The sequence below is a fragment of the Oncorhynchus masou genome, chromosome 13 (genome assembly GCF_036934945.1).
Source record: "Oncorhynchus masou masou isolate Uvic2021 chromosome 13, UVic_Omas_1.1, whole genome shotgun sequence".
Lineage (NCBI taxonomy): Eukaryota > Metazoa > Chordata > Actinopteri > Salmoniformes > Salmonidae > Oncorhynchus > Oncorhynchus masou.
Window position 1 is genome coordinate 14,089,276 of NC_088224.1, and position 25,424 is coordinate 14,114,699.

Genomic DNA, 25,424 nt, shown 5'->3' on the forward strand with positions numbered 1-25,424 from the left:
GCTCCAGTTCTTTGGAAACTACTTAGTATTTTTATTTTTTAAACCTCCTGCTTTGGGCTGGGTGTGTCAATGTGTAGTTCATACATTCATAACCTATGAGCAGAATTACTGTTTTAACCCAAAGAGCCAAAATCCCTAGTTTGAAAGAGACTGTTTTCTGGAAAGTGTGCTGCGCCATTGTCTTGCATGTCAACATTTCCCCCCACGTGGGCCAACCCCCTATGCAGGGGTGGGCAACTCCAGTCCTCTGGGGCCTGATTGGTGTCACACTTTTTCTCCATCCCTAGCAAACACAGCTGATTATTCACATTGCAATCTAAACTGAATATCATGACTGGGTGATTATTGGAGTCAGGTGTGTTAGCTGGGGCAAAACTGACACCAAGCAGGCCCATGAGGACTGGAATTACCCACCCTGGTCTAGAGGATCACCGCTGACCTGTATCAGCAAGATCCTATATAGTGAATCTGTGACCGGTCAGCCTTAAAATTATAGCGTGACATTATCAAAGAACAGTCATCTGATAAAATGGTTTTTATAACATCTTAAAAAATGACATTATTATAATACACATTAATTCACATTTTGCCACGACAATTCCCATAGACAAAATTTGAACTTCCTATTTCTAATGTATTGTTTCACACGTAACCCTCTCCCATACAACATGGTTGCCAGGGACTGCAAGCATATGAACATAGCTCTCCATACAGTGAATGCATGCTACCTGACAAAGTTCACAGTCGACAAAGAGATAAGGTTTATTATCTTGAGTTATAAAAGAAAGAAATACAGCTGTACAATTTCTCAAATGGTTATTATTTTTTCCAGATAATAAAATAAACACACATTGAGAAACAGACACCTCACAAGTCCTCAACTGGCAGCTTCATTAAATACTACCCGCAAAACACTAGTCTCAACGTCAACAGTGAAGAGGCGACTCCGGGATGTTGGCCTTCTAGGCAGAGTTGCAAAGAAAAAGCCATATCTCAGACTGGCCAATAAAAATAAAAGATTAAGATGGGCAAAAGAACACAGGCACTGGACAGAGGAACTCTGCCTAGAACTCTGTGACCCCAAACTTTTGAACGGTAGTGTAGCTACTATAATAATGTAATGCACTTGACCCATACTGTAAAACTCAGTCAAACATAGACCCAGAACCTTTTTCAACCTTCAAAATGTTCTGAGCATACACAAGTTTCAATAACATCAAGCACTTACTCTTACATTTCGTACAAGATACATTTTATTAAATTGGCATACAAACATTACATGAAATGTACAGTACACCAAACAAACAAAAATACAGAAACCACACCATAAAACAGCCATTTATAAATGATAAAAAAATGTTAATGGTTGCAGCCGAGGTAAGATGTATTTTTATATATTTTTTAAAACGTTATATACTTTTTTACATTTTTTAAATAGAGTAGGTATTTCATCATTTGAGTCGAATGATCTCCTGAATAGCAAAGCGGATGATTTCATTAAAATCAAATTGGATGTATTTTCTCCAGTATCTCTTGTCCCTGCCGAAGGTCTGAGCTGGGTAACATGGACTCCCTGAAAACAAAAGACAGAGGGCGTTCCAGTTGACTTACTGACACCATAGAGGGCGTTCCAGTTGACTTACTGACACCATAGAGGGCGTTCCAGTTGACTTACTGACACCATAGAGGGCGTTCCAGTTGACTTACTGACACCATAGAGGGCGTTCCAGTTGACTTACTGACACCATAGAGGGCGTTCCAGTTGACTTACTGACACCATAGAGGGCGTTCCAGTTGACTTACTGACACCATAGAGGGCGTTCCAGTTGACTTACTGACACCATAGAGGGCGTTCCAGTTGACTTACTGACACCATAGGGGCGTTCCAGTTGACTTACTGACACCATAGAGGGCGTTCCAGTTGACTTACTGACACCATAGGGGCGTTCCAGTTGACTTACTGACACCAGTTGACTTACTGACACCATAGAGGGTTCCAGTTGACTTACTGACACCGTTCCAGTTGACTTACTGACACCATAGGGGCGTTCCAGTTGACTTACTGACACTATAGAGGGCGTTCCAGTTGACTTACTGACACCATAGGGGGCGTTCCAGTTGACTTACTGACACCATAGAGGGCGTTCGTTCCAGTTGACTTACTGACACCATAGGGGGCGTTCCAGTTGACTTACTGACACTATAGAGGGCGTTCCAGTTGACTTACTGACACTATAGAGGGCGTTCCAGTTGACTTACTGACACCATAGGGGGCGTTCCAGTTGACTTACTGACACCATAGGGGGCGTTCCAGTTGACTTACTGACACCATAGGGGGCGTTCCAGTTGACTTACTGACACCATAGGGGGCGTTCCAGTTGACTTACTAAAGCGGCTTTCTAAAAACAAGTCTTATTTAAACTTGGCAGTGTCAATATAGCAGCCATTGTTTATAGGTTTCAGTGACCAGCCGGGGGAAGATACGGCAGCACCCTCCTCAGGGGACAGCTACTCAGTGTAAAGCCAATTAGTACACACCTGGGCCCACTGATTGGTTTGGCGTCACCCTCTATTTCGGTGTGACGGGAGATGAGCTCGGTGGGATTGGAAGCAGACACGGGGACCTGTGAGGACGTCAGACATTGCTACCTCAGAGAAAGCTTCTTCATCTGACGCACCTTGGCTCTATGTTAAACAAGGCAGGCTATAGATCGAGTGAAGCGTTCCCCCTGTAAATATGACGTGTAGACGATAGTCTAAAGACCAGGGGAGCCGTTTGTTGTTTTTTTGGCCACGGCCGTTTAGTTTATGTACCTTTTTATTTTTGAATGCCGTTTCAGCGATGGACGCTACCTTGTACTGGAATTATTTTGTTTAGGTGAAAGAAAATCTGTTTAGAGAAAATCCAAAAGAAAAGGAACCACAACCACTGCCTCCGGTCTGTTCATTTCTCTCTCGACTTTGTTAAGGTGTTTCAGACTAGCTGATCCGTCACACTAAATAAACTTTTATCAACCCCAGCTCTGTATCACACCCTCACACTGAAAACATATGTCTACAATCAATAGGTTAGACAGAGAAATTAAATATCACACTCTATACTCTTAGGCCTACACTATTGTAGTGTAGCTATGAGTCAAGGCCACAAAGTTGGTTCCAGTTTCAGTCACGTCTTTGACCACGTTCGAGTGGGTCAAGCAAAAACACTAAATGAATGAACCTCCTGCAGTGGCTTCAGGGTGCAGTTGGTGCAGTGGACTGCATGACCTTAGATCATGTAGGCTCAAGTTGGACAATGTAACACAAATTGAAAATCAATGATCATCACTGACTGCATAAAACTGACTGGCACGACTGAGCCCATACAGTTCAGACACATGTCACTAAACAAGCCACCCCCCCTAGTGACAAGGAGCCAGCATACTGTACCATTAGACACTGAAGTAGTTCTGGATGTTTGCAAAAAAAAAAAAAAAAAAAAAAGGAAAACTCACCAATTCCAAAGAATATTCTAGCGACGGCTCTGCCAGAGAACTTCTCATCACTGCGGTTGCCCAGGAAACTCTGAATATCTGCTCTGATCTGACCCTCGAAGTCCTTCATCTGAAGACCAACAAAAGCCATCAGAATCACCTTTATTGGCATAGCACATTTACATGTACCAGGCAGGAGTCTGACCTGGTGAAATGGTGCTGACAACAACAAACAGAATTTAGACAAAATCATTTACACAATCCACATACAGTAAAAACAGAACAATTACACGTAAAAAAGTATAGTTTAAACTTCAAGGACATACAATATAAAGTAGAAATATTGTAAACTCACTACATTACTCTAAATGGGAAAGTCCTGTTCTTACCAGATTCATCTCTATTAGGTCATTCATTATACGGGTACTTTATTACATTTAGAATTCGCTAAAGCCATTAGCTTCACTTACACTTGGTAAAAACCATCAGGAAATTTTTAGGACAGACGAACCTTGCATTTCAACAACAGCTCCTCCTCGTCCTCGCCATCCTTCTCCTCCTGGAACTTCCTGCTCAGATCCAGTTCTCTCCTCTTATCAAAGTAATCCCCCAGAAGCCCTTTCAGCTTCAGGCTTCTGCTCTCGTCCAGCTTGTCCGTACAGACACTGCAGCTCTTGAATGCAACGCTGCAGAGAGACATACAGTGTGGCAGAACTCAATGCAGGCAGAGACCTTTCCAAGTTAAGGCTAATACACACAATGTGTATAAATATCAATGTCTTAAACATACTTCAAGCACCATTGTGTTAACCGCTCCAATAATGGCCCTACAAAGCCATGAAATTCAGGATGTGTCTACGGTCACATTTGTTGCTATAACACTGGTGTAGCGTAACCTAGTGTTGGTATGAGTTCTGAATACTGGTGTAGCGTAACCTAGTGTTGGTATGAGTTCTGAATACTGGTGTAGCGTAACCTAGTGTTGGTATGAGTTCTGAATACCTAGTGTTGGTATGAGTTCTGAATACTGGTGTAGTGTAACCTAGTGTTGGTATGAGTTCTGGTGAGCGTAACTAGTGTTGGTATGAGTTGTGAATACTGGTGTGTAACCTAGTGTTGGTATGAGTTGTGAATACTGGTGTGTAACCTAGTGTTGGTATGAGTTCTGAATACTGGTGTAGTGTAACCTGGTGTTGGTATGAGTTGTGAATACTGGTTAGCTAGTGTTGGTATGAGTTGTGAATAGTCCATTGGGACTGCTCTCAAAGTTCTGAACAGACATAACAGATGAGTTCAAAGGGAAAGTGATGGATTATAGTATACTAAAAATACAGTTCTGAAAAAGCACCTATGAAATGTCGATGGAAGTAGAGTTCTGAACACTGGTGTAGCGTCCAAAATAAACAAAAGGCCTGAATATTGCCTAGTGTTGGTAAGTTCTTATGGTGGGCAGAACATCAGAATAGGGCTGCCTTTGTAAACTCAGCCTTAGATACAACCTTTCCATCAAATAGTTTTTGTTCCAAAGGATTAGTGTAAGCGTAACCTAGTGTTGGCAGGTTAATACTGGTGTAGTGAGTCTTGTCCTGTAGGCTAACTTTGTTTTCCCCTTAGATATGCCAGCTGCAGTCAAAATTGGCTATATTGTCATATTTTTTACTGGTGTAGTGTAACCTAGTGTTGGTATGAGTTCTGAATACTGGTGTAGTGTAACCTAGTGTTGGTATGAGTTCTGAATACTGGTGTAGCGTAACCTAGTGTTGGTATGAGTTCTGAATACTGGTGTAGTGTAACCTAGTGTTGGTATGAGTTCTGAATACTGGTGTAGCGTAACCTAGTGTTGGTATGAGTTCTGAATACTGGTGTAGTGTAACCTAGTGTTGGTATGAGTTCTGAATACTGGTGTAGTGTAACCTAGTGTTGGTATGAGTTCTGAATACTGGTGTAGTGTAACCTAGTGTTGGTATGAGTTCTGAATACTGGTGTAGTGTAGGTTGTTGCTGACCTGCGGAAGGCCTTGAAGCAGGCTTTGAGCTGGTACAGTTTGGTCCTCTCCTGGGCCACCACCCTGCCATGCAGGAACTCACACACACGGTCCATCTCATCCGGGGTCAAATCACCGTAGGAACGGAAGTAGAAGGACAGGTTGGAGAACTCCACCAAGACTCCTGGAGAAGACAGGAGATGTATGATATGTAGATTGGAAATGTATAATTATTTACCTCTTTTATCCAAATGTAACACTCACACAGGCACACTTTAAATTCTGTAGGAAATAATATTATATTTGTAATCGTACTCATCTTTGACTATGCTCCACTGTAGTTTGCATTTTTTAACTATAAAAACACACCTCTGTTTGTGGCCCACTGTAGTTGTCTGAGGCCTCTCTTCACCAGACCCAGCTGCCAGCCCATAGTGTCTGCCACCTCCACCACATCAAAGTCGACCGAATCACAGGTCTCCACTCTCTCCCCTGCCAGCCGTTTTCGGGCTAACACTACGGCAACAGGTGGGCAGCTGCCAATCAAACGGCACATATCCATCATCACCATGCTGATTCCACCCCTCAACATACAGTACCAGTCAAAAGTTTGGACACACCTACTCATTCAAGAGTTTCTTTATTTTGACTTTTCTACATTATAGAACAAAGACATGAAAACTATGAAATAACACAAATGGAATCATGTAGTAACCCCCCCCAAAAAAGTTAGATTTTAGATTCTTCACAGTAGCCACCATTTGTCTTGATAAAAGCTTTGCACACTCTTGGCATTCTCTCAACCATCTTCATGAGGTAGTCACCTGGAATCCATTTCAATTAACAGGTGTGCCTTGTTAAAAGATCATTTGTGGAATTTATTTCCTTTGTAATGAGTTTGAGCCAATCAGTTGTGTTGTGACAAGGTAAGGGGGGGTATACAGAAGATGGATTTGGTAAAATACCAAGTCCATATTATGGCAAGAACAGCTCAAATAAGCAAAGAGAAATGACAGTCCATCATTACTTTAAAGACATGAAGGTCAGTCAATCCAGAACATTAAGAACTTTGAAAGGTTCTTCAAGCGCTGTCGTAAAAACCATCAAGCGCTATGATGAAACTGGCTCTTACAAGGACCGCCACAGGAAAGGAAGACCCAGAGTTCTCTGCTGCTGAGGAGAAGTTCATTAGAGTTACCAGCCTCAAATTGCAGCCCAAATAAATGCTTCACAGTTCAAGTAACAGACACATCAACTGTTCAGAGGAGACTGGGTGAATCAGGCCTTCATGGCCTAAATGCTGCAAAGAAAGCACTACTAAAAGGAGACCAATAAGAACAGACTTGGTTGGGCCAAGAAACACGAGCAATGGACATTAGACTGGTGGAAATCTGTCATTTGGTTCTGATGAGTCAAAATTTGAGTTGGTTCCAACCTCCCTCTTTGTCAGACGCTGAGTTGGAGAATGGATGATCTCTGCATGAGTGGTTCCCACTGTGAAGCATAAAGGAGGTGGTGTGATGGTGCTTTGCTGGTGAGGTTGTTAGTGATTTATTTAGAATTCAAAAGCACACTTAACCAGCATGGCTACCACAGCATTCTGCAGCGATACACCATCCCATCTGGTTTGAGTTTAGTGGGACTATAATTTGTTTCTCCAACAGGAAAATGACCCAAAACACCTCCAGGATGTGTAAGGGTTATTTGACCAAGAAGCAGAGTGATGGAGTGCTGCATCAGATGACCTGGCCTCCACAATCACCTGACCTCAACCCAATTGAGATGGTTTGGGATGAGTTGGACCGCAGAGTGAAGGAAAAGCAGCCAACAAGTGCTCAGCATATGTGGCAAGTCCTTAAACTGTTGGAAATTAATTCCAGGTGAAGCTGGTTGAGGGAATGCCAAGAGTGTGCAAAGCTGTCATCTAGGCAAAGGGTGGCTACTTTGAAGAATATAAAATATACATTTTGTTTTGTTTAACACTTTTTTGGTTACTACATGATTTCATAGTTTTGATGTCTTCACTATTATTCTACAATGTAGAAAATAGTCAAAATAAAGAAAAACCCTTGAATGAGTAGGTGTGTCCAAACTTTTGACTGGTGCTGTAAACATTACTTACCTACACAAAAACAGTTTAAGTACATTGTAAACATTAGTCATCTATTGCCTGTACATGAAAACACCAAACCGCTCACATGTCCCGCTGCCTTTACTGGACCAAAACAACATCACAAGTATGAAACACACACCTACATATAAAAACACAACCCAGCAAACTTGACTCTGTATGGTACAGCTAAACTGTCTACTGTAACAGACTGGCCAGGTGTTGAGTGACTGTGCAGAACTTGTCAAATAAGAAACTCAAACTCCAAAACTTCTAAACACATTTTTCTATGACCCTGGTTTTGTGATGTCCTACATTTTGGTGAGTTTGCGGAGTTGATGCGGGCCGTTGTAACAGACCATCTTACAGGTGGAGAGGGTGGGGTGGAGCAGCTCTACCCACTGCTGAGGGTGCAGCTCCAGATAGCACAGCAGAGTCTCCAAACCTGACAGACACAGTGATAGAAGTTATATCATTTTAAGTCTATTGTATAATACAGTTTGATATCTGAAGAAAAGGCGGGAGACTCACTGGTCTTGACAAAAAAAAAAGCTGAATTAAAAGTCGGATATCATTCTAATTATATATTTACTGTTTTCTGATCCTTAAGACAACTATACAAGCGAAAATATTTCACCTGTCTTGTGTTCAGTAGTGAGGTACCTACCTTCCTCAGTGATGTCCAGGGCTTCCACAGTGTCCTGCATAGGTATGGCCCTCTCATGGGTGTGACACACCCTTGTCGTGGGCCAATCATCACCTCCCCCTGTCTGCTCCTCCTCTTCATGTTCGCCATCCCCTCTCTGGGGAAATGGAACACTTGACTCTGGTGGGTGTTTCTGCTCCCCGTCCAGTGGTTGAAAAGTTGATACATCCTCAGTAGGAACTTTGGCCTGTTCCAACTGCTCGACAGGGGTGTTCTGACCAGTCTCTGTTGTGTGTTCCGGTGTTTCAACTGGGTTCTCGTCACAGGTGTCCATCAGTTCCATCATCTCGGAGTCATCAACCTCCTCCTGAGTCTAAGACATGGTTAGAATTTAAAAAATGTAAATACTGTTTGGTTTGTGCCTGATACATCTTGTTTAAAAAAAACTGTTAATCCTAAAGATTAAATTGGGGTTCACATAATGGTCATAGGCTGTTAATGTGTGATGATTGTAGACCGAGAGAAGGGAAGAAAAAGTTGAATATGTAAGTATACCAACATTACCCTGGCTAGGTCCTGCTGGTTCTGCTGGATCTGTCTGCACCTGCAGGGAGGAAACACCTTCTGCACTATCTTCTTCACAGTATAGTAGTCCACCGTATCGGCATAGATGTGCCTCCGCAACTCATGCAGGTCCCCTCCCTACAACACCACCAGCAAGAACGTAGGATTAATCAACATAATGAGCATACACATATGTCTTGGCACGCTATTGAATAATAGATTTATTTGTGAATAACCTAATAATTTGAAGAAAATGATTGTAGCACAGCCACTGTACACTACTCGCCAAATATCCATTAATCACGTGACTATTACGTACTAGACGTTGTCATGAAAACACATTTGAATTTGGATGAAAAGTAAATAAACACTATGAAATAAATAACGACTGAAAAAGGTGATAGGAGACAGAACCTCAGGATCCAGGAAGAGATGACAGTGGGCCGGTTCCCCATCTCTCCCTGCCCTCCCGATCTCCTGCACGTAGCTCTCAAAGCTCTTGGGCATGTTGTAGTGCACGATGCCGCGCACGTCCGACTTGTCCAGGCCCATGCCGAAGGCTACCGTGGCGACCACCACTCGCAGCTCACCACACATGAAGTTGTTCTGGACGCGACGGCGCTCAGAGGATGACATGCCAGCATGGTAGGACTCAGCCATCCACTTCAGAGGCTTACGGATCTTCTTCCTGGCTGAGGGCAGACAGCAGAGAGAGGTGTCAGGGCCCATAGTCACAGAGCATCTCAGAGTAGGAATGCTGATCGAGCATATCTATATAATCCGATTCAATATGATCTAGAAGGGAAAACTTATCCTAGCACTTTGATGAGACTTTTTGACAACGGCATCAGAGCAATGCAAATTGTCCAGTTTCCAAAATTCCTAGTCTCCCTTTGTCATCAATGTATGATTCAAGACAGGATTCAGCCCTTTACCTAAACTTCTGTGAATATCAACATCCCAATAAAATATTGAAGCAATAAGGCACGAGGGGGCCAGGTAGCCTAGTGGTTAGAGCGTTGGGACAGTAACCGAAAGGTTGCTGGATCAAATCCCGAGCTGACAAGGTAAAATTCTGTCGTTCTGCTCCTGAACAAGGCAGTTAACCCACTGTTCCTAGGCTGTCATTGTAAATAAGAATTTGTTCTTAACAGCCTTGCCTAGTTAAATAAAGGTTAAATATAAAAACAATCTCCCACGGCTTAGGGCTGTTCTTAGGCACAACGCATCGTAGTATATTGACCATATACCATGAACCCACGAGGTGCCTTATTGCTATTATAAACTGGTTATCAACGGAATTAGAGCAGTAAAAATAAATGTTGTCATATCCGTGATATACTGTCTGATATACCACGGCTGTCAGGCAATCAGGGCTCTAACCACCCAGTTGATAAATATAAACATCACAATCAACCCAGCTCCAGGCAAACCCAGACAGACAGGTACCCAAAGCTTTCTTCTTCTTCCCTACAGGGTTGTCATCTGCCACCTGACTAGCTGTACGGTTAGACTCCTTCAACAGCACCCCCTGCAGGCAGGTCCTGAGCAGGGCAGATATACGGGTCGTCTCCTCTCTCCTGGTGCAGTAGATGATGACGGACTCCAGAGACCCAAACCGCTCACCCTTCAGCAGCCACACCAGGGCCTGGACAGGAGACACAGCATCAGACCTGGGTTCAAATTCCATTTGTTTGCTTTCAAATACTTTAGCTGTGCTTGATTGGGCTTTCCTGGCACAATGGAACCAATGAAATTGGATTAAATTGCAAACTCCATTGTTTGTGTGCGTCGTTGGTACGTACCCTACCTGGTCCTGGTCTAGTGGTTGGCATGTACCCTACCTGGTCTAGTGGTTGGCATGTACCCTACCTGGTCCTTGTCTCGGTCCATGGAGACAGACAGCTGCAGGTTGTTAGGCACGGCGGCTGAGCGGACAGCAACACCGTCCTGGTCAGTGATGCCCAGGTTTTGAGCGATGTCCAGGGCTGTGGACAGGGTGGCAGTGGCAGTCAGACCCAACAGGCAACGCACGCCCAGACGGTCCCTCAACACCTAGGAGATGGAATGGAGGTGGTTTGGTGAACCCTGCTCGTGTGTTCAGCAATCTGGCCTAAGACCTGAGGATCTAGGTCTTTAGCTCAGCAAGCTAAAATTATTGTGGTGCACTGACAACCTAGAATAAAACCCAGTTGGTCAAAGAGACGTACAGGACTCTTCCACTCTGAGGGGTAGAACGGCACGCACGGCCTAGCCATCTACAGCTATGGTGAGAGACAGGCTCATTCTAAAGAAGCAAGTGTTTTGGGGAAAAAAACTCCCCTTGCCTTTAATACAAGTGTCTCCCAAATGGTGGGTCAGGATAGAGGTAAATATGAATGAAGTGGTCATCAGAGCTCACCTTGCAGAGACGCAGGTAGCAAGGCCTAAAGTTGTGTGACCACTCTGAGACACAGTGGGCCTCGTCGATACAGGCGAAGGCCACCGGGGGGAGCTGGTCAGCTGGGGGAAGACAGCCAGAGCCAGAGTGACCTCCACCTACCAATGCCTCAGGGGACAGGAGCAGGACATGGACCTCACCTGCCTTAACCTGGAGGACACACACACACACACAAAGCAGAAAACTTTATCCATTGTGATCTACATGACGACAAGACATCAACAGCAATGGAATTATGACTGTCATCCTTGTAGTGGCATCTTCATGGTATCACACAACACATACAAATGTGCACCTGAAGGCACACACACACACACACACACACACACACACACAGAACAACAAAAATATCCCTGACAGCTATAGAAGTCTAATGCAGGAAACAAAAATGATCAATGCAGTTAAACATTACACAAAAACACTAAAACGCTAAGGTTTAGGCCTAGATAGAGCATAGTTTAACTAAGCGGATTGAAAGAGGATAACAGTACCTTCTCAATGGCAACCTCTCTCTGTTTTTTAGACATATTGGAGTGAATGGCAGCCGCTTTCAGCTTGGATGGGAGTCCAGAAAGCTAAGGAGACAAAATCATTTGCTTTCAGTAATATCACTTATTTTGAGACATTCACAAGACAATGTCTGTATCAATAAGGTGTTGTATAACTAGGGGCTACAGATATGGGGCAGTACCTGATCATCCATAAGAGACACCAGAGGAGACACCACCAGAGTGATACTGTTCGACCTCCGGGCATAGAGGTAGGCAGGCAGCTGGTAGCACAGAGACTTGCCCATGCCCGTAGAGAGCACCACTAGCGTGGACAGACCTGGAGAGAATAGAAAAACGACGGACAAAGTTATATTCTATCTTGCAGAGTAAATGTGTCATTTGTTCAGCTCCTTACCCCCCCCAAGACACCACACAGGGAGTGAAAGTGGGTGGGAGCCCTGCTTGTAACAAACAACAAGAAACATACATATGGGAAAGCAACTACTTACATTTAGTCATTACATTTGTTGGAGTAATTTAGCAGACATTCTTATCCAGAGCAACTTACAGGATCTGTACATCTTCTCATGTAAATCCCTTAACTGAGATACAGTAAAGGAAACACAGTTTCATCGTCGTCCTGCATACCTGATAGAATTCTCATGATGGCCTGTTCCTGCCCTGGTCTGAAAGACTTGTACCCAAAGTCTTTAAGTGCTTCATTAACTTCAGAGGGCACAGCTGCAGAAACAAAATTTAGTTGGAAGTCAAAAGGAGTATAAATTATACTGTACTGGTTGATTGATTCGTTTAGATTCATTCATTAATAATTTTAAAAACGGGGTACCTTGTACTTTGCCGTCCTCCCCTAAGGGGTAGAGGGGCTGCATGGGGGGCGGAGGGAGCAGGCGCTCGTAATCCGGCCTGATCACATTCAACAAGATCTCATCACCACCATCCTCCTGCTTCTCCCCCAGACCCTCATTCTCCTCTTTAACAATGGGGGGCGCCACTGTAATAATGAGATCGACATAGTATGCATCCGAAATGGCACCCTATTACTGTACACTACTTCTGACCAGAGCCCTATAGGCCCTGGTCAAAAGTAACGCATCATTAAAAGGGAATAGGGTGTCATTTGGGACCCACATATAGACAGGGGGACCTCATGTACACAGATGTCATTAATTAGTTCCTCCTCCACTGGTCTGGAGTCTGCTTTGGCGTGGAGTTCATTATGACTGAGGTTTGAATTGAAGTCGGGAGAAACTGAATCTAAATCAGTTGTTATGGGCAGGGAACTGGGAGGAAGTAAACGGCGTGAGAGAATTGCAGGGGGGTAAGAATGAGCTCTTTGACCTTTTGGAAGAAGTTTGGAACCACCAAGACTCTTCCTAGAGCTTGACCCCCGGCCAAACGTAGCAATTGGGGGAGAAGGGCCTTGGTTAGGGAGGTGACCAAGAACCCGATGGTCACTCTGACAGAACTCCAGAGTTCCTCTGGAGATGGAAGACTCTTCCAGAAGGACAACCATCTCTGCAGCACTCCACCAATCAGGCCTTTATTGTAGTGGCCAGGCGGATGCCACTCCTCAATAAGGCACATGACAGCTAGATTTGGCGTTTGCCAAAAGGCCCTAAAAGACTCTCAGACCATGAGAAACAAGATTCTCTGGTCTTTTGAAACCAAGACTGAACTCTTTGGCCTGAAAGCCAAGCATCACTTCTGGAGGAAACCTGGCACCATCCCCATGGTGGGGATGTTTTTTAGCAGCAGGGACTGGGAGACTAGTCAGGATCAAGGCAAAGATGAACGGTTCAAAGTACAGAGATCCTTGATGAAAACCTGCTCTAGAGTGCTCAGGACCTCCGACTGGACAACGACGCTAAGCACACAGCCAAGACAACGCAGGAATGGCTTCGGGACAAGTCTCAATGTCCTTGAGTGGCCCAGCCAGAGCCCGGACTTGAACCTGATCAAACATCTCTGGAGAGACCTGAAAATAGCTGTGCAGTGACGTTCCCCATCCTACCTGACAGAGCTTGAGAGGATCTGCAGAGAAGAATGGGAGATGTGACCATCGGGTTCTTGGTCACCTCCCTAACTAAATGCCCTTCTCCCCCAATTGCTACGTTTGGCCGGGGGTCAAACTCTAGGAAGTCTTGGTGGTTCCAAACTTCTTCCGTTTAAGAATGATGGAGGCCACTGTGTTCTTGGAGACCTTCAACGCTGTAGAAATGTTTTGGTGCCCTTCCCCAGATCTCTGCCTCGACACAATCCTGTCTCGGGGCACTAGGGACATTTCCTTCGACCTCATGGCTTGGTTTTTGCTCTGACATGCACTGTCAACTATGGGACCTTATAGACAGGTGTGTGCCTAAATTCAATCAGTTGAATTTACCACATGTAGACTCCAATCAAGTTGTAGAAACATCAAGTATGATCAAGGGAAACAGGATGCCCCACCTGAGCTCAATTTCAAGTCTTATAGCAAAGGGTCTGAATACTTATTTATATAAGGTATCTGTTTTACATTTTTAATAAATATGCAACATTTTCTAAAACCCTGTTTTCGCTTTGTCATTATGGGGTATCGTGTGTAGCTGGACGAGGAAAATTGTTTATTTAATGCATTTTAGAATAAGGCTGTAATGTAGCAAAAGGTGGAAAAAGTCTAGGGGGACTGAAAACTTTCCAAATGCACTGTTATATGTCCGAAATGGCACCCTTTTCCCTTAATAGTGCCCTACTCTTGACCATCGCACATAGGGCTAAGGACAAAGGTATTACACTATATAAGGAATAGGGTGCCATTTGGGGGGCACCCTTGGGTATATTTTGATTGGGGGGAGAATCTGCCTGCCTCAACATTTTCACTGATGTAGATCTCGTCGCCAGAAGGGGTGACAATAGCATACCCCGAGGCTCGGAACGCAGAGTTCCCGTTGCCCGGGCAACTTCTTCCAAGGTTGGCAGTTCGAAGGGCTCCTCAACCGCAGACGCCTCATCAGCAGCAGCACTGTCTACTGGAGCTGCAACTAGAAACAGGAAGGGCAAAACAGGTTAAATTGGGGTTATATATTAGATTCAATATATAAAACATTCACAGGATACAGGGATGTATTCAGTAAGGAGAAGCGTTCAAAAGCTGAAAATGCCTCTTGCACATTTAAAGGACAGCTAATCAGATCTGTTGACAAAAATACATTTCTGAACTGAATGTTCTGTAATGTTGCACCTTACTCAACAGACCCCAGGTGCATCAAAGAAAACATTTTAGCACAGTATTTCTTATGCATCAACGTAGTAAAGACAAGCGTGATGTGGTCAATGAAATTAGTTTCTGAAGAACCACTCATGGAAACAAGCCAATTTATCTACCACAGCTTCAGTCGTCACACGCCATGTTCTGTCTGTGCTGTGACCGCTCACCTCTGCCCTTGCAGTTCATAGCCCAGTGTCCTGTGCCTCCACACTTGAAGCAGGTGTCCCCTGGACGATTGAACCCTCCGAAGCCACCTCTAAACCCTCCTCTGCCTCTTCCCCCTCTAAACCGCGAGTCCGGTCCTCCAAACCTCTCCCCTTTTAGCTGGAACTTCTCCATGGTCAACTGAAACAGAGAAAAACAGGATAAAATGTGCTGATATCATATATACACATACTGTCTTCCTAGACAAGGACTGTATGCTGTAAAGTATTCAGAACCCTTGACTTTTTCCACATTGTTACGTTACAGCCTTATTCTAAAATGGATTCAATTGTATACACAATAAGCCTTAACAACAAAGCAAAAGCAGGTATTAGAAACCCGATGGTCACTGACAGAGCTCCAGAGTTCCTCTGTGGAAATGGGAGAACCTTCCAAAAGGACAACCATCTCTGCAGCACTCCACCAATCAGGCCTTTATTGTAGGTGGCCAGACGGAAGCCACTCCTCAGTAAGAAGGCACATGACAGCCCGATTGGAGTTTGCCTGAATGCAAAGAGTCACATCTGGAGGAAACCTGGCACCAGCCCTACGGTGAAGCATGGTGGTGGCAGAATCATGCTGTGGGGATGTTTTTCGGCAGCAGGGATTGGGAGACTAGTCAGGATCAAGGCAAAGACGAACAGAGCAAAGTACAGAGAGAACCTTGATGAAAACCTGCTCCAGAGCGCTCAAGACCTCAGACTGGGGCAAAGGTTCACCTTCCAACAGGACAACGATCCTCAGCACACAGCCAAGACAACGCAGGAATGGCTTCGGGACAAGTCTCTGAATGTCCTTGAATGGCCCAGCGAGAACCTGGACTTGAACCCGATCAAACATCTCTGGAGAGACCTGAAGATAGCTGTGCAGCGACGCTCCCCATCCTACCTGACAGAGCTTGAGAGGATCTGCAGAGAAGAATGGGAGAAACTCCCCAAATACTGGTGTGCCAAGCTTGTAGCATCATACCCAAGAAGACTCGAGCATGTAATCGCTGCCAAAGGTGTTTCAACAAAGTACTGAGTAAAGGGTCTGAATACTTATGTGACTTCAATTTTTTATACATTGGGGTATTGTGTGTAGATTGATGAAGGAAAAAAAAAAAAAGATTTAATACATTTTAGAATAAGGCTGCAACGTAACAAAATGTGGAAAAAGTCAAGGGGTCTGAATAGTTTCTGAATGCACCTTATGTACCAACCATACTAGTTTCCTTACCTGCTTCCGTAGGCCAGCGCCCCTACATGCGTATCCTTTGACATGAGACTTATTTTTCAGGTTGATCTTTACAAAGTTACAGTCCGAGTTCTTGGTGGGTCTGGACAGATGGTGAGAAAGAAGATTTATTTTTATTTTTTTTAATTGCATAAATACAAAACAATTAGATTATTAAAAATAAGATAGTTATGACAATTACAGTCAATGAGGAATATGTATTTAAAAAAGGGGCTCTCAAGAGCGCATAGATCAATTTGTAAATCTAAATAATATTGTTTGTTGAAATATTTAGTAGTCCAAGGGTAATAGAGTATAACCCACTTAGGTCTCATAGTGTTGCTCCCTCTGTTCCTGGCAGCTTTGACATCTTCCTCATCCACCTCTCCTAGGAGGTTCTCCTGTGGAACCCTTGGTTTCTGCTTCACTGCTTCCTTCTCTGTGACATCACCATTCCCCTGCTCGCTAGCATTTCCATCACCCGTCTGAGCCTTCTTCTTCCTCACTCTGGGGACTTTTTTGGGACTCCTGCCATCAACTGTAGCCTCTGTAACCTTTCTGGTTCTCCTCTTTTTCACCGCCCCCTCTTTCTCTGTGTCGTCAGGGTTCTCTCCATCTGTGTCGTCAGGGTTCTCTCCATCTGTGTCGTGGTCCCTTTGCCTCTTTTTGCCCCTTTTCTTCCTTCCTTTCTTCTCCGGCCGCAGCTCATCACCCTCGGCCTTCTGTGGTGGCTGCGTCGACACCTCCGCCTCCTCTTCAACCCTTCCCTTTCTGGCCCTGGCTGGAGATGTCTTGGCGGTGGTGGCGCCGATGGCTGTCTCTTCTGACGTTCCGCCCTCGGCCTGTCCTCTGAGACCTGGTCTGGTTTCTCCATCCTCTCCCTCTCTGGAGCCAGACCCCAATGAGGAGTGTTGTCCAGTGGACCGCAGACTGGCTGGGACTGCTGCAGACGTTACGCCACAACCAATGTTGGGCTGTTGCTCATCTGAAAAAGGCAGAGCCTGTGGCATGGTCCTCTTGGAAGCCCTCTCCCCCAGGAGAGTTGTCCCTTCATTCTGCATGGAAGGTATGACAAAGGAACTGGCGGCACGTCCTGGGTTCTCTCCCTCGCCAACACCTCCCCCTTTGGCCTGTGGTGAATCTACCGCCGACTCCACGGCGAGAGACAAATTACCCACAACCGGCTTCTCCGCGACACCCACCTCGTCAAACACCTGACATCTCTCGAGCCAGCTGCTGTCTACAGAGGATAACCTCTTGGTGAAGGTCTGTCTGAGCTGCTGGGCCCTACTTCCTGCCGGTCTGTCTGATGAGGATGCCCCCGCTGCAGGAGACCACAGCATGGAGGGCGTGAAGGCTGGTATTGGCTCAAAGGGCTGCTGTGGGTGTTCTGTCCCTGTCTGCACTGGACAGGCCAGGAGGTGTGGACGTGTGTTGGCTGGCTTTAGCAGAGGGGATAGCAGTGTATCGCTGCCTGCAGCACCAGCTGCAGGGTTTGGGCTCTGGCCGTCTTTCCAGGACTTCAGAGGTGTTCGACGTGGCGTGAACGACTTCTTCAGAGAAACCGGTCTCTCCTAGAAACAGTTTATAGCGCAGGAAAAAAATGTATATATTCAAAATGGCAGAGGTCCAAATTCCCCACATCTCCATCATCACATTAACTAGCAATTGCAGTTTGCAATTTATACTAACAGGATGCAAAATCAAATGTATGCAACAGAGTTTGCAAAAAACAACGTGTGGAACGAGACACAGCCAAACTACACAGACACTGTACCTTTGTTAGAGCACCCAGGTTTGACTTGAGCTTCATGCCAAAGTACTGGGCCGAGGCTTGGAGGGACTCCTTGTCCTTGGGCGTCAGCGTCAGTTTGGGAGCAGCCACCGGCATGCTCTTACGGTTCAGGTGAGTGCCCCAGCAATCGGATTCCTTCAAAGAGAAAACATTTAAAAAAAGGGGCATTCTTCAACAACAACAAAAAAATAAATAATAATGTAATAAATAAATAATAATGTATTGAACTAGGCAAGTCAGTCAAGAACAAATTCTTATTTTCAATGACTGCCTACTGGGGAACGGTAGGTTAACTGCCTTGTTCAGAGGCAGAACAACAGATGTTTACCTTGTCAGCTCGGGGATTCGATCCAGCAACCTTTCGGTTAATAAAGCGGTAAATGGGTATTTATTATCATTCATTTAAAAGTCAAAATGTATGAAAGAAAATCACATATTGCCCCTTTAAAACACAGTTAACTAATAACTGTGGCTGACACTGAACATAACCTACCTTCTCAGATGACTGAGTCTGTGTGGTAGGTGTTGGGTCTGTATGCCCATTGTTGCTGTTTTCTTTTGCTTGCTTGAGTGTTCGATATTCTTTGTAGAGCTCTGTGAAACACATGCAGAAACACAAAACTCAAAGCAATGCATTTTAGTAACTGAAATGAATTATAGAAGACTACCTGAGTCCTCAGTAGGCAGCAAACCGGCCAAAACAGGGAGGGACCTACCTGAATTTGTCCCATAAGAAACTTTTTTTATTTTTTTTATTCATATTTTAAAATCGGTTACAAAATGTTTTGCTATGGTGATAACCAATGAACACAAGCCTGAGAGCAGCAACATTTCTCCCCTGTGTTTCAGATCTGATTTTTCAGCCAGTTAAAATATTGGCATGCACTTACCTTTAGCCTCTTCTGGGGCTCCGTCAATATCAGCCTGAATAATAGGACACAACAGTGAGAAAGACTATACGAGTTAGTTAATGTAGGTCTCTGGTTAGTAATACATGATAATTGAATAGCTAATTACCTATAGATAGTTGGCTAGCTAGATATAGTACCTTGTTGGGCTTTCTTTGATGTTCTTGAACAAATGACTGCTCCCAGGTTTTCAGAAGAATCTTCACATCATTGTATCGATCCATCACTCTGTAGGCATCAACATTTGTTGAAATGAAAAATAAGCAATATTATAAAAATCGCCAGCGATTTCAAATGTTAGAGTTTGTGCAAGTTATCGAGCTAGTCCGTCAGGGATTTCAACTGTATCTAAACAGCTGGCTCTCATGACAGTAAAACTGCAAGTCAGACAATGCTATCATTCATTATAAAACGTAAAGTAGCGAACTATTATTTCAAACAAGAGCCACATATGAGACTTGGAGTGAAAATTTAGTAGGTCTGGGCGATATGGCCAAAATACCATACAGTATGTATGTATATATATATATATACTTTTTTAAATGGCGGTATGATGGTATTTTATGTTTTTTAATAATAAAATAATTTCTCCATGTTCTTTATGAGTAGTGAGTGATCCTCGGGTGGCAACACATACATGCTAAGTGAATTCAATGGGTCTTTCTCCATTTCTGATTGTTTTATACTGTTCTATTCAACCAAAACAAATTGTTTATCAATTTCTGTATTTCCTGCACTCATTTGATAATTTCCACACCTATAGGCCTTATTTTTTACCAAATGTTGCAATTGCGATTTAGAGCAAAACAATCGGGTGAACTGTTGGCATCATGGAAATATGATTATTCTAATTCTATAGTCAGATTATAATAGTGGGCGTTTTAAATCGTGTTTGACATGATAACGAATGAAAATGCCAGGGAGGAGTTATTGTGACAGGGTAGGAACCAAAGAAGTGTTTCCTAGGGGACCCAATTATCTTTGGTTACATTAAAATGTTCTGTTAGCTACTTCATTTTGCTAACATATTCATGCTTTGCATATTCCTTTTTGATTTAGAAGATAGTGTTGCACAAACATTCACTGGTATTATCAGGCTGTATAGCTAATTACGTTTGTTCTGACTCAGTACTGTACATAGCGAGCTAGTGATTAGCAGCTAACAAGATTTAGAGCCAACTTGCTAAGAAACAGTCATCAATACTGCTGAATTGACCATGTTAACTGAACGCAAGTGTCTCTGGTTGAGGAACAACACATGCGCTCCTTGAGTGACAGGGGACAAGGCTAGGTCTGTGTGGAAATATTTTACACGCACAAACACACACACACACACACACACACACACACACACATAAATAAATAAAAGAGAGAGCGAACAACATTCCTTCGCAAATACACCCCCTCTATACACAACTATGACAAAACAACCAACAAAAACAGGTCACAAGTCCTGCAGCTCTGTACATAGTCAATGCTAGGCTTCGAGGAGACTCATATGGGAGGTACACCTATAGCGCATCTCTTGGCAGTAGTACCGTAGATTACTTCATCACTGACCTCAACCCAGAGTCCTTCAGAGTGTTCACAGTCAGCCCACTGACACCCCTATCAGACCACAGCAAAATCATGAACTGAGCAATACTCAAATCACAAGTCATCAAAGGCAAAGGAACTGAATAATATTAAGAAATGCTATAGATGGAAGGAAAGTAGTGTAGAAACCTACCAAAAAAGCAACTAGGAAACAAATTCAAGTCCTTTTAGACAACTTCCTGGACAAAACATGTCACTGTCATAGTGAAGCAGAAAGCCTTAACAGATTATTTGACATCTCAGCTTCCCTATCAAATCAAAAAATGTCAAGCAGACAACCTAAGAACATTTTAAACAATGACAAATTGAGAAACCTATCCAACCACAATCATAAAGACACAGAAAACCTGAGTAAACACCTTTAATATGGTGAACCACTAAAACAATACAGAAAAACACTACAGAGAAAGAGGAAACAGCATGTCAGAAATCAGCTCAATGTAAACACTTCTGGGAAAATTGGAACACACTAAACAAACAACACGAAGAGTTATCTATCCAGAATGGAGATGTATGGATAAACCACTTCTCCAATCTTTTTGGCTTTATAACAAAGAACAAACAGCAAAAACATATACATGATCGAATACAAATCTTAGAATCAGCTATTAAAGAATACATGAACCCACTGGATTTCCCAATTACATTGAATGAACTACAGGACAAAATACAAACCCTCCAACCCCAAAAGGCCTGTGGTGATGGTAAAATAAAATATACATACCACAAATTTCAATTGGCTATACACACACACACATATATATATAATATAATATAATATATATATATATATATATAATCCTCAGCTATGGAATCTCCCCCAATATTTGGAACCAAGGACTGATCACCTCAATGCACAAAAGTGGAGACAAATTTGACCCCAATAACTACCATAGGATATGGGTCAAAAGCAACCTTGGGAAAATCCTCTGCATTATCATTAACAGCAGACTTGTACATTTCCTCAGTGAAAACAATGTACCGAGCAAATATCAAATGGGCTTTTGTTCACCAAATTTCCATATGACAGACCACATATTCACCTTGCACAACATAACTGACAAACAAACAAATCAAAACAAAGGCAAAGTCTTCTCATGCTTTGTTGATTTTTAAGCTGTGAAAGTTCTGAGAGACAAGGCAAGAAGGGCCTTCTACGCCATGGAAAAATAACAAAATTTCACATACCAATTAGGATCTGGCTAAATTTTTTTACATGAAATCAGTTATAGAACCCATTGCTTTTTATGGTTGTGAGGTCTGGGTTCCCTCACCAACCAATAATTCACAAAATGGGACAAACACCAAATTGAGACTCTGCATGCAGAATTAGGCACAACATCCGCAAATGATCAAAATCCAGGAAAGAGACGTTCAATTCTATAATCACCTAAAAGGAAGCGATTCCCCAAACCTTCCATAAAGCCATCATCTACAGAGAGATGAACCTAGAGACAAGTCCCCTAAGTAAGCTGGTCCTGGGGCTCTGCTCACAAACAGACCCCTCAGAGACCCAGGCCAGCAACACAATTAGACTCAACTAAATCATGAGAAAATTACTTGACACAATTGGAAAGAATTTAACAAAAAACTGAGCTAACTGGAATTCTATTTGGCCCTAAACAGAGAGTACACAGTGGCAGAATACCTGACCACTGTGACTGACCCAAACTTAAGGAAAGCTTTGACTGTGTACAGACTCAGTGAGCATGGCCTTGATATTGAGAGATGCCGCCTTGGCAGACCTGGCTCTCAAGAGAAAACACTGCCCACAAAATTATATGGAAATGGAGCTGCACTTCCTAACCTCCTGCCACATTTATGACCATATCAGAGACGATCAGCATTTCCCTCAAGATTACACAGACCCACAAAGAATTCCAAAACAAATCCAATTTTGATAAACTCTCATATCTATTAGGTGAAATACCACGGTGTCATCACAGCATCAAGATTTGTGACCGGTTGCCACAAAAAAGGGCAACCAGTGAAGAAACATTGTAAATACAAACCATGTGTTTACTTATTTTCCCTTTTGTACTCTTGCATATCATTATAACACTGTACATAGCCATAATATGTCACTTGAAATGTGTCTATTCTTTTGAAACTGGAGTGTAATGTTAATGTTCATTTTTGATTGATTACTTAACTTTTGCAGAACTGCCAATATGCACGCATTTTGCGTAACAACTACGCAATTATCTGTCCATGTACGCAGGTACGAGAACCGGTTTAAAAGTACGCAGAAATAATTAGGCCTGTTTTTTGTTGTTTTGTTTTTTTTACATTTTAATGAAAAATAAATCCACTGAGTAAATCTAACATCCCGATTCTCGAGCTGCAACACACAGACATGTACGGAGTTGTGTCAACGGACGTGTATTAATCTCCATCATTATTCGACGTAGCTACCCGGTGTCTGCCCCTTCTCCTGTTTATTGTGATGCTGGGTTTGCCGACCGTCAACTGTACGTAAACGCATGGACAAATCCCTTTTCGACCCAGTGTTGTGGAAAGGTAAACACGAATTGTTTCAAGCTAACATTAGCAAACATAATATGGACATTCAGTGAGCTCTGAAGTGCCAGCAGTTCACTCGCATTTGCTAGTGAACGAAATTAAATGCAATTACGAAAAATAACTGGTCGCATTTGTGCGAGTGTGATATACATTTAATTCTGCGTAACATTACGAGGATCACGCAATCCGTTTGCGGTCTTTGTCTATGTGATCATTTGTTTTTTCAAAATTATTTCGCTTTAAGTGTTGATTAGGAACCGTGTCTAAAAAGCCAATACTTGCGAGCTGGCCCTAGTGATTGGCCCTGTTTGAGAGGTGACAAGCATTCCTCTACTATAGAAACTAAACTTGGGGGCCAAGACCTACAATGTATGTGTCAGAAACGTATATTTTTTTTTGCAGTAGACTGACTACATGTTGCTGAAATTCCCATTTGGAGATGTGCTCCTCCATCGTGCAGTGGTCACTGACATTGACTGCCAAATTCTCATCCCACAACTTTTTTTTTCATGGTACGCTTTCCCTGGATTATTCCTGAGGGAGCCTCTATTGATCTGGTGGAAGAGGAGTTTAGACTCTTAGGCAACAACCTTTGAGCAGAGTATGGTCAACATGCTCACTGATCAGGCCTGGAGATAAATCCGCACAATGAAAGAAAACAAACAAAAAGAGGGGGGGAGGTAGAGAGACTCCCACCTTTCGGTCGTGATGCTGGGGATATTGGTCATATGCAATGAAGACTGCGAACGAATATTCAGTCTCGTTTCCAAAACCCAGTACAGACATGCTGAGTGCCCTCTACCAAGGTTTCAATGATTGCCACAGTGAAATCTACCCTAATGCCCAGCTACATAAGGCTAAATCTGCTAGCTACCAGGCAAATCTGTCTAGGAAATGATTTCCTGAACATTTGAGGGTCGCCAGAATATTTGCTCTCACCCACTGTTTCCTATCATAGCTTTTTCGTTTTTATTATGGATATCATGTATATTTCATACTGATACTCTGCTTCAAACATCTGTTATTCTTATCATAGAGTTACAAAATTATAATTGGATAAGACATTTGTACCTAAACAAACAACGTGTTATTTGTTTAATAAAATAAAAACAACTCCAAGAATAAAGGCCCTTTGTGTGTTCTTTCTAATTAGAGTTTGTTAGTGAATTTGATCATTTGTATAAATTGAATGCTGTCAAGAAAGAAAAGTATTCCAACCTTTTATAGACTTGATTTGGTCCAATTCCAGAATTGCGATCAGACTCAAACAGCGCGTGCACGAGCGTGCGGGGGAAAGAAACCCCCAAATTCCAATTTACCGCGCGCTACTACTCTAGAAAGTTGGACAGGGTTGGCAGGTCTGCTTTTGTTTATTATCTATTTAACTTGGTTTGGCAATGTAAATATATTGTAATGAACTAGCTAGATCATAAAGGAACAATTGTCCTGACAGAATTCAGTTTACGAATGTCCTGTTTATTAACCCAACTCCACATAGGCTACTGTTTGGCCGTAGCCCACGCCAAATTAATGAAAGATACCCTATAAAAAAAATAAAAAAATAAACCACACCACTCCACCAGGATGGCCGGCATCAGAACATTCCAGACATTCCAGTGATTGACAGATAGCAAGTTGATTGGCATGTCGGATCCCGCGAACACTGGGTACTGGTAAGTACAACACAACCAACTAATAAAATAACACACAGCTGTCTGTGCGAGTCGCTACAATATGTGTCCCATGCCAACAAAGCCATTTGAATTGATTTCAATTGAGTTGATTGAGAGAGGACTCAAGCAGCGAAGTAAGCTATACAAATGGACGTTACGCGCGGCGTATCACATAAAAATAAATAAAACATTAAAATACCTTTTATAGAAAGTAAAGTAAAAACACAATCCCGTCCGTGCATCAATACCGGTAGATCGTAAAATACTGTATAGTATACCGCCCAGCCCTAAAATGTAGGCAAGCTACAACCACAGAGAGACAAAACAATGGGTTCGTTTAAAAACATCTTTGCTACAACAGTGGGTTCAAAAAGTCCCAATACGCCGTAATCTCAAGCAAAATAAATTCGACGTTTCTTACCTGACTGCTGGCAATAAGAATCCTAAACGCTGCTTTGAAAGAGCCTAAATCAGCTTCTTACACCTGGAGAATTTTATGTCCTGCTGAGTATATGTTGTTTCCACTATTTTAGCGCG

At 43.1% G+C, this 25,424-nt stretch overlaps 1 protein-coding gene across 3 annotated transcripts; it reads right to left on the reverse strand.

Annotated features, from left to right (window-relative positions):
- Positions 1-748: 748 nt before the first annotated feature.
- LOC135551763 (ATP-dependent DNA helicase Q4-like) lies at positions 749-25,405 on the reverse strand. Of its 3 annotated transcripts, XM_064982978.1 has the most exons (25): positions 25,309-25,405; positions 19,236-19,323; positions 19,078-19,111; positions 18,681-18,781; positions 18,170-18,322; positions 16,717-17,966; positions 16,396-16,495; positions 15,141-15,318; positions 14,627-14,746; positions 12,556-12,720; positions 12,357-12,449; positions 11,909-12,045; positions 11,709-11,792; positions 11,179-11,367; positions 10,650-10,832; positions 10,227-10,425; positions 9,192-9,469; positions 8,778-8,915; positions 8,235-8,586; positions 7,883-8,012; positions 5,827-5,993; positions 5,479-5,641; positions 3,985-4,159; positions 3,495-3,603; positions 749-1,573 (listed from the first exon to the last, which is right to left on the reverse strand). In XM_064982978.1, the coding sequence occupies exons 2-25, from the start codon at positions 19,317-19,319 to the stop codon at positions 1,452-1,454; spliced, it is 4,704 nt and encodes a 1,567-aa protein (XP_064839050.1). In that variant the 5' UTR covers positions 19,320-19,323; positions 25,309-25,405; the 3' UTR covers positions 749-1,451. The 3 variants fall into 3 exon arrangements, with proteins under 3 accessions (XP_064839050.1, XP_064839049.1, XP_064839048.1); XM_064982977.1 differs by lacking the exons at positions 19,236-19,323; positions 25,309-25,405 and adding an exon at positions 18,516-18,545 and having other exon boundaries at positions 19,078-19,107; XM_064982976.1 differs by lacking the exons at positions 19,078-19,111; positions 19,236-19,323; positions 25,309-25,405 and having other exon boundaries at positions 18,681-18,765.
- Positions 25,406-25,424: the final 19 nt, after the last annotated feature.